Source organism: Delphinapterus leucas, chromosome 14 (assembly GCF_059928025.1).
Source record: "Delphinapterus leucas isolate spDelLeu-1000000601 "Yukka" chromosome 14, BTC_Dleu_Yukka2, whole genome shotgun sequence".
In the NCBI taxonomy this organism is placed as follows: domain Eukaryota; kingdom Metazoa; phylum Chordata; class Mammalia; order Artiodactyla; family Monodontidae; genus Delphinapterus; species Delphinapterus leucas.
The window spans coordinates 40,698,186-40,708,321 of record NC_143142.1 but is presented as its reverse complement, the minus strand read 5'-3'; the positions used below and the strand labels follow the sequence as shown (position 1 = coordinate 40,708,321).

The 10,136-nt window shown below is 40.3% G+C and overlaps 1 protein-coding gene and 1 long non-coding RNA gene across 2 annotated transcripts in view; both read right to left on the bottom strand.

The window, feature by feature from the left end:
* The window catches only part of LOC111181481 (uncharacterized), a 544,017-nt gene extending 543,872 nt beyond the window's left edge, over positions 1-145 (bottom strand). Inside the window, exon 1 of the long non-coding RNA XR_016387610.1 lies at positions 2-145. This is a non-coding gene — a long non-coding RNA (uncharacterized LOC111181481). The remainder of the gene's footprint in view (position 1) is intronic.
* A 2,938-nt stretch (positions 146-3,083) lies between these two features.
* On the bottom strand, positions 3,084-9,860 carry HRH4 (histamine receptor H4). The gene is made up of 2 exons (XM_089895015.1): positions 8,782-9,860; positions 3,084-4,126 (listed from the first exon to the last, which is right to left on the bottom strand). The coding sequence occupies exons 1-2, from the start codon at positions 8,983-8,985 to the stop codon at positions 3,320-3,322; spliced, it is 1,011 nt and encodes a 336-aa protein (XP_089751141.1). The 5' UTR covers positions 8,986-9,860; the 3' UTR covers positions 3,084-3,319.
* Between the last annotated feature and the right edge of the window lie 276 nt (positions 9,861-10,136).

Genomic DNA, 10,136 nt, shown 5'->3' with positions numbered 1-10,136 from the left:
CCTCAACATAATAAAGGCCATATATGAGAAACCCACAGCAAACATCATTCTCAATGGTGAAAAACTGAAAGCATTTCCTCTAAGATCAGGAAGAAGACAAGGATGTCCACTCTTGCCACTGTTTTTCAACATAGTTTTGGAAGTCTTAGCCATGACAATCAGAGAAGAAAAAGAAATAAAAGGAATCGAAATTGGAAAAGAAGAAGTAAAACTGTCACTGTTTGCAGATGACATGATACTATACATAGAGAATCCTAAAGATGCTACCAGAAAACTACTAGAGCTAATCAATGCATTTGGTAAAGTTGTAGGATATAAAATTAATGCACAGAAATCTCTTGCATTCCTGTACACTAATGATGAAAAATCTGAAAGAGAAATTAAGGAAACACTCCCATTTAGCATTGCAATAAAAAGAATAAAATACCTAGGAATAAACGTACGTAGGGAGACAAAAGACCTGTATGCAGAAAACTATAAGACACTGATGAAATAAATTAAAGATGATACAAAGAGATGGAGAGATATACCATATTCTTGGATTGGAAGAATCAATATTGTGAAAATGACTATACTACCCAAAGCAATCTACAGATTCAATACAATCCCTATCAAATTACCAATGGCATTTTTTGCAGAACTAGAACAAAAAATCTTAAAATTTGTATGGAGACACAAAAGACCCCGAATAGCCAAAGCAGTCTTGAGGGAAAAAAATGGAGCTGGAGGAATCAGACTCCCTGACTTGAGACTATACTACAAAACTACAGTAATCAAGACAGTATGGTACTGGCAGTAAAACAGAAATAAAGATCAATGGAACAGGATAGAAAGCCCAGAGATAAACCCACACACCTATGGTCAACTAATCTATGATAAAGGAGGCAAGGATATACATGGAGAAAAGACAGTCTCTTCAATAAGTGGTGCTGGGAAAACTGGACAGCTACATGTAAAAGAATGAAATTAGAACACTCCCTAACACCATATACAAAAATAAACTCAAAATGGGTTAGAGGCCTAAATGTAAGACTGGGCACTATAAAACTGTTAGAGGAAAACATAGGAAAAACATTGTTTGACATAAATCACAGCAAGATCTTTTTTGATCCACCTCCTAGAATAATGGAAATAAAAACAAACAAATGGGACCTAATGAAACTTAAAAGCTTTTGCAAAGCAAAGGAAACTACAAACAAGACGAAAAGACAACCCTCAGAATGGGAGAAAATATTTGCAAACGAATCAACGGACAAAGGATTAATCTCCAAAATACATTAACAGTTCATGCAGCTCAATATTAAAAAAAAACAAACAACCCAATCCAAAAATGGGCATAAGACTTAAATAGACATTTCTCCAAAGAAGGCATACAGATGGCCAAGAAACACATGAAAAGCTGCTCAGCATCACTAATTAGAGAAATGTAAATCAAAACCACAATGAGTTATCATCTCACACCAGTTAGAATGGGCGTCATCAGAAAATCTACAAACAACAAATGCTGGAGAGGGTGTGGAGAAAAGGGAACCCTCTTGCGTTTTTGGTGGGAAGGTAAATTGTTACAGCCACTATGGAGAACAGTATGGAGGTTCCTTAAAAAACTAAAAATAGAATTACTGTATGACCCAGTAATACCACTACTGGGCATATACCCAGAGAAAACCATAATTCAAAAAGAGGCATGTACCACAATGTTCATTGCAGCACTATTTACAATAGCCAGGTCATGGAAGCAACCTAAATGCCCATCGCCAGACGAATGGATAAAGAAGATGTGGTACATATATACAATGGAATATTACTCAGCCATAAAAAGGAACGAAAGTGGGTCATTTGTAGAGATGTGGATGCATCTAGAGACTGTCATACAGAGTGAAGTAAGTCAGAAAGAGAAAAACAAATATCGTATATTAACGCATAGATGTGGAACCTAGAAAAATGGTACAGATGAACCAGTTTGCAGGGCAGAAATTGAGACACAGATGTAGAGAACAAACGTGTGGACACCGAGGGGGGAAAGCGGCGGGGTTGGTGGTGGTGGTGGTGGGATGAACTGGGAGATTGGGATTGACATGTATACACTAATATGTATAAAATGGATAACTAATAAGAACCTGCCATATAAATAAAAAATAAAGCTAATGCTCCCCCCCAAAAAAAAAGAACTCTGAGAAGTTATAGAAGAAACACTGATGAAACCTTACAGAATACATTAAATTAACTATGAAGTCAAAATGAAATGTTATGACAAAGACAGGCAAAGAACACTATGAAAAAATTAATAATGACAAAGAGAACAAAATGTCACCAGTCTAATAAAATGCAACTCATCAGTAAGGTATAACCTACATTAACTGCATAATAAAGGAATCACTCTGAGCACTTCAGTGTAAAATATTGAGCACACGAGTTAAAAACATCAAACACAGAAATATATTTTATTCATAATTATTGACACGTACTAGTTCTGTGACTGTTACACCAGGTACATCAGGTTTAATCATAGAGTCCTTTTGCATCTCTTAGCCTTTCTCTTTCTTCCATATTTTCTCACAGAGAAGTTTGAGCTGATGTGGAAGTTGGGAGAAGGGGGCAGGAAGGAATAGGGAAAGCCATCCTTTCAACCTATTGCCTGTCCCTCACCCTGACATCTTCTGATTGCCGGGGCCTCCAAGATAACTTCATTGAGGACCTTTGAGAGCTGCAGTGACCTCCTTTTTCCTCTCTCGTCTCACAGTTCCTTCTTTTCTAGGATCAGGAATATGGAGTCTGGAAGTACACATGCCCTCTGCTCTTCTATCTGGCACCCTCAACCCCTGTCCTGCCAACTCAAACCCTAATTCGCCTGCTCAGTGACCATAACAGTTACCCACCCCCAGCAAAGAGGGCACAAGAGCTCTTTTTTTCTACTGTATACTTTAGGGAATGATCTTAAAACGTGATGAGTTTTCATCACTGTAAAATAAAAAAGGGAAATTCACTTAAGACTGTAGCAAACACTGAACATAGAAAACCAAAATTCTTGAATTTCACAATTAACGTTATTTAAGATCTAAAAGACAAAGAAGAGGTGATGACTAAGAAAAATATAGTGCTTTTGTGATTATGAGTTTACAAAAATATTACTGTCAATTTCTAATTATGCTGTTGTTATTCACCGGAATAATTTTCCACTGACTTCTAGGTTCCAGGTATTTTTTTTTTAAGTTTTCAAGTGTTATGATTTTCTGGATTTTTTCAGTAGAGTGGAAAGGGCAAGATGAAAGCCAGATTCATTTAGGTGAGAGCAAGACTGAAATTTACATAGGCACAAAGATTAAGAGGACGTTGACCGATTGTGTGATGGTATGGACTGCTTTTTCACACAAAATATTTTCAAGAAAGCCTTCTTAAAACGCTTGTGACACAGCGAATACAAAAAAGGATTGTCAAAGGAATTGAACCTCTGGAGCCAAAATGTGAACTCATACACAGCTGTTGCTGACAGACTGAGGTCTGTGGGGGATATTGAACGAATAATTGTGAACAGAGAGTAGGGAGCCCAGCAGGTGGCAAAAACACCTAAGAGAATGGCCAGTGACTTGGCTAATTTCCTGCCTCTGCACAGTTCAAGATGTTCCCTTTGTTGAAGAACTCGGGAATCTGAATGGGAGAGGGAGCCCGTTTTGGAAGCAGTTACACTATTTGGCTGGGCTGTTAAGGAAAACAAGAGCCTGCTCTTTCTTCTTGGTTTCTCCGAACTAAGGGATGCTGCTGCTTCCTCTGGGTTAGAAAAAGATGTCCTTGAAAACAGTCCACTCCTGAATGAGCGTCCATAGCTACTGGAAGAGACAGAAGTGAATCTAGAGTGCCACCTGCTGAGATTACCACACTTCCATAGGCTCCAGTAAATATACATGTTGAAATAAGCCATTAACAAGACTGGGATCATGAATTCCAAGAGTACCATGAGGGCAAGGATATACCATTCTGTTAGGAATCCAGGTTCACAATCCCCCTTCCCATTCTTCCAGGCTTCTGAAACTAGAATTATTGGCCCATGCACTAAGAAGGCCACTACCCAGACAGCCACCATCCAAACCACAATCTTCAAGATGCCAGTGTGTTGAGCTCTGTAAGGCACCTAAAAGAAACCAAGTAAGTTATTTTCAATACAGTGAGCATATGTTGATTGCACAAAGCATACCATCGGCCCTCAGGAGTTTCAGGGATGTGCAAAGCAGGGATATTCACTGAATTTGGGTAACATGATCTGGGCCAGGGCAGAGGGTTCGATTTCGGTGGACCCTGGGCCAAGTTGTAGACTTTCTTAGCAGTTCAAGGTTAAACCTCTGACACTATAGAAAATGTCATGGTCAATATCTAAAATAAGAATGCAGTCTTCCTAGTCCACAGACACTAACCTGAACTGTTAACTGAAACTAAATGCCCGTTTTCACGGTGTTTTATTGTTGTTTGTTTGTTTTTTTGTGGTACGCGGACCTCTCACTGTTGTGGCCTCTCCCGTTGCGGAGCACAGGACGCGCAAGCTCAGCGGCCATGGCTCACGGGCCCAGCCGCTCCGCGGCATGTGGGATCTTCCCGGAACGGGGCACGAACCCGTGTCCCCTGCATCGGCAGGCGGACTCTCAACCACTGCGCCACCAGGGAAGCCCTTTCACGGTGTTTTTAACTTGCCAGCTGGATCATGAGCAGCAATTTTTTTAATGAATTGGAATAATCAGTGTCAGAATGCATCACACATCCTAAAGATATGTATTGTTTGATGAAACTTTTGCTTTGGGAATATAGATGTACATAGAGAACGAGAAATGTATGTACTGAATCATAGTGTAAAATGCATTTATCACTGAAGTCACAGAAAAGTTTAAAAGACATTGGCTTTTCTAAATCCAGTATTTAGGAAGAATCTACTCTGCAGTTTATGCTGAGCCTTCAAGGTGGGGTCAAAAAGAGAAGAACTCTTATGTTACTCCCACAAGATGACACACAAAAAGAAAGTTTAAACCAGCTGTGGGGAGATACTACAGTGTTACTGAGCTTAACCAAATCATTTCTTTCTACAAACGTATCTACCCGACAAAAATGGTGCCAAAGCAGTGGTGGCCAGCCACTGGAGAGACATGGCTATGGTGAGTGCCACGGTCTTTTTATAGGGGTGAAGAATGTTCTAAGTCCACTTGGTCACAAGGACAGGCTTCTGTAAGGGAAAATGAGATGCTATGAGGGAGGATTGCTCTTGGATCACAAGACCCATGACTTTTGATTGATGCTGAAATCTTCTATAAGAAATCTAAAATGCCAACCACCCTGTATGAGGGATAAACGTATGACCTAAGACTTTCTTAAGGGGACCTAGAGCACACAACCTGTCTGGACACCTTTTAGGTCAGTAAGATTCCTTCCAGTCCAAATATTCCATGTTTTTCTGCCTTTTGCACTCAAGGGAAAGGAAATGATTTACCCATGAAGTTGAAACACACTTCCCTTTCACCATCTCTCAAGTGCTATTTTCTCTGTGAGTTTTCAAGTCTTGTTCTAAAGTGGTTTCTCATTTTTATTAAAGGGGTATAACAACGCCCAGCACTGTCTTTCTTTGATGGATTGTACATGCTGGGAAGGGCTCACCAATTGGCTAGAGGTAAAAGGAGGCTGGTTTAAAAAAAAAAAATTATTTTTAAAAAATGCAGAGAAGTGGGGTTTTCTTTTTCTTTTTTTGGCTTTTTCCAAATTACTGGTATTTCTGAGGCTAAGCTAAAATGCCTATGGTGCTGACCACAAGCTCCCATGTACAATACATTTTTTTGCCTTCTGCTTCTCATACCACTAATTAATACTTGCGCTAAATCTAATGATTATGAAGATGGTAACAATACCCAGATGGTCATAAACTGCATTTAGTTTTTTAATTGCTCTGTTCAGCCTTTGTAATGATATGATGCAATATGCTGGAAAGTAATCTTTTTTCTATTATGCATAAGGTCAAATGGGATAATGGACATCCAAGGGAATTGAGTAGATGATGCCAATCTCTTCATCTCTGGGTAGCATTTTTAACAGATAACAGTTCAAGCATTGCTTAAATCCAGGCCTGTGCCTCCCTGAAATCCATCAGTGGCCCACTTCTCACCCACTACAGAATATGTCCATTATTCAGGATGTTGTCTCTTACCCTGCTTCCTTCCCCACCCCAATAAGGTATCCAAACATTCCGTCAATCCGGTTTCTTTTGTGAGGCAGAGCAACCCCTGGAACTTGCTGGTATTAATAATGAGATGGGATTGCAGAGCCGTTCTAAGTGCCTGTCATGCACTGCCATGTGCATCGAGCCTTCCTTCCCCAAACTATTGTCAGATTTCCATTTCCCAAGCCCAGCCTGCCGCCTTCCCCTATTACACTGTCTCCTCTACTTTTAGCTACAGCAAGAGCTCAATTCCGCATGATCACTTCCTATGAGCTCCTGTGGTCTTTAAAGGCTTCCCTCTGGCTTCATAGAGCTGTGTTGGAACTCAGCCAACAGGTGGGAGTGCTGCCTGAGCACCCCCGTGAGCATTCATACACTCATGCATGGAGCACTTTTTACACTTGACTCTGTGCTGTGTACCAGGGACCCGGATCCAGCTGACCTAGCCCTCACCAAGTTTACAGCCTCCATTGCCAGGGGAATTTCTCAGGGCAAGACCAAGAAACAAGCCCGCCTATTTTCTCTCTGGACATCACTCCTCAACTCTCTGTAACTTCTAAACCCTTTTTCTAACTGGGCAAGCCATCCTTTACCCTAACACAAAGCTGAGGTTGCCTCAAGAGCTTGGATGTTCCGTGAAGAAATGTCCCAGTGAACACTAACTAGGAACACTCAGTGAAGATTAAAAAGAAAACCCAGAAAGAAAGGAAAATTTTAAAGTACAAATTAAAGATTTAAAGAAAGATCATTAATTAGAGCACTGCTTTTCAAACATTTTGATTGTGACCTAAAGTAAGAAATACATTTTATACCCTAATGAAGTATACAGACAGAAGTATTCATAAAACAATACTTACCTTTATTATGCACAAGGTACTCTGATATTTTATACTCTGACTTAAGTTCTATTGTACTTCTTTCCATATTTTTTCATTCTACGAAAAAGTGACATAATAACCCACTGAACTGATTTCATGACTCAATAATGGATTACTATCTGTTTGAAAAATCTGAGATTATAGGCTTCTGGATGGCTAATCCAAACTGATCTGTACTCTCTCCAGAGTTCGTCCAGAACAAACTGCAGTGGACTCTGGTACCAATAAAGTACTCAATGTCAAGTGTCTGGCTGTCCCACCACATCCATTCTCTACTTCTTCCTGGCCATATGGCAGCTCAGCTAGAGGCCACACTTCCCAGCTTCCCTTGCAGTAAGGTAAGACCACATGATTAAATTTCACCAATGAAAGGTGAGTGGAAATGATTGTGTGATTCTGCACTACTTGGTTAAAAGAAAATCCCTTACCCTGGACTTCTGCCTTTTGCCCTTCCTTTCTAGAACCTGGAGTGACAACAACATGATTTGGACGGTGCAGAGGAGGTTAATGACTTAGGGTGGGTGGGGGTCAGCAAACCACTGTCCATGGAGCAAGTGTGGCCCACCACCTGTTTGGATAATAAAGTTTTATTTGAGCAGTTGCAAGAGACACCATAGGTCCCTGCTCTAGAGGGTACAGAGCCTGGGTCCCTGGGTGAGTTCCTGGAGCAGAGCTTTTCCATCTTCCTGAACTGTTCTATGAGAGAAAAGTTAGCTTCTGTCTTGTTTGGTCTCAGCATTTTGGAGTCTCTTTGTTACAGCAGTTTATCCTTGCCTTGTCCAGTGCGCCCTCCCGATCCTGTCTGCCTCCAAGATGCACGCCTCTCCCAGGACAGAACTGTCACTGTCCTCTCAATGCCTCCAGCACCACACTTAGTCCCTTTGTTTATGGATCTGTCTCCACATTAGACTGTTATGCTCCTCAAAAAGAAAGACTCTGGAGATTCAGTTTTGTGTCCTTAGCAAAATCCCTGTCACACAGTCGTTTCCCACACATTTGGATCCCTGGGACTCAGGAGTGAAGGAAGTTTCCCATCTAGGTCTCAAAGACTTCAGATCACCATCCATGTTTCTGTGGCCTCTTCCCATCCCTCATCCTTATTAACATCAACCTTATTCTCTCCTTTATTCTATTGCTGATAAATTTAGCTTAAGAACTGTCATGAACTAGTTGATGAGACTGTTCTAAATCTTGGGTAAGTTCAGACTTTCTTGGCATGGGTCCTAAACTGGCACTGGTTAGTTTCTGGTTAGTGCTACTGTATAACCTATAGCTTCCCTGTATACTGTCTTTTCCTTTGGTCATTCAAAATTAATTTTCTCGTGACATTCAGAAGTCTGGGAGTCTTTCTAATCACCCACCAAGTTCCATCCTGAAGAAAACATTCAGGTCTCAAGTTGTCTAAGGAGTTGAACAGATGAACCTACTGTGAGACTCATGCATATCCAATCTACTACGGACTCGATTTACCACTTCTCACAACTTGCCTTGGATTTTGGTGGACACCTTCCCATTTTAGTGGTACATAAGGGAGTGACCTAACCAAATCACACAGAAAATGTTCATTAAGCACCAATGAAAACTTGGTGCTAGATAACAAAAGGGTAACAGGCTTCTCTAAGTTTTGCCAATTAAACAAAAAATTTTTTTGCTTGGGGACCCAAAATTTACAAGTATATAATCTTCTAAGGAGGATAAATTAATATTTTGACTTACAGCGTTTGAGACTGACTGGCACTGATCAAAGCTGGTGAGTACAATGTTATACACAGGTGTTGCGCACAAAAGATAGTCAATAGTGAGCCAAAATGCACAGATGGTATCTTCAAACTTCCAGCTGAACAGCCTGTGAGGGATGTACCAAGGAATGGAGATCACACCTGTACAGGGTGAAAATGAGGGTAAAGAAAAATAGCACATATCAATGAATATGAAGAGACATAGGAACACAACACAATGAACTCTCTGAACTGACCAAAAAGAGCTTGATTATAATTTAGAAATTCATGGTATTTCATCAACAAACTCAGGACTGATCTCATACACATTCTTTAAATACCATTTTTAAAATAGCTGTCACAAACATTGTACCTTCAATGGCTTCTTATTACTTTCCAAATTAAGTTCAGGTCCCAACATGTATTTCCAGCCATGTACAGCACACATCATCTTTGTGTTCATGATCCAACCCAAACAGGATGGGCCGCCCTTCCCCCATACACATCTCACATTGTCACATCTCTTTGCCTTTGCCAACAACATTCTTTCTTCCTAGAATATCCTCCTCTCTTCTACGGGGAAGTCTATTTAATTCCTTCTAATTCTTCACTTAGTTTAAAAAGTGGCATCCTCCTTATCATCTTTCCTGGAACTTCCTTGGTAGAAGTGACCCCTCTGTCACTTGCCCTCTCCTGGCACTTCACTCATCTCTCCCCGTCTCATGTACAAATATATCCTACTTTATATCGTTGTCATATGTCAACTTGTTTCTCCTGAGGACTGGGACTGTGTGGGAAGTCGATCTTTGTATTTTTCACAACATCCAGGGTTGACCAATGGCTCGCACGTTTAACTCAAGGAAATTAATAACAGCTAATAGGTATTGTGCAATTACCAGATGCCAGACATTGTGCTATGTATATTACATATATCATCTCATTTAACATTCATAGAAACTTTGTGAGGTAGGCACCATGCTGAGTTAGCAGATAAGGAATCTGAAGTTCAAAAAGGAGACATTATTAGCCCAAGTAAGGGAAAAATTGGATTTGAAACCAAGCAATGTGATTTCATAACCCCTGACTTTAACTGCTACCCTTCACCAAATGAACAAATACCTGAGTGATTCAACTCAGCACAGAAACTGCTTCATTGTGGAAAATGACTGAACTGGGTTCCTTTTCCTTTAGCCTTATAGGGGTTTTCAGTTGTATTGACATTTCAGACAGGTGGTCTACTCACTAAGAAAATAATCTATTAAGTGGACGCTCGGTTGAAATCTTATTTTGTTGGATATCTTCATATTTTATGAAGGCACTTGGCAGGAATTCCCATTTTCCATATGAGAACCA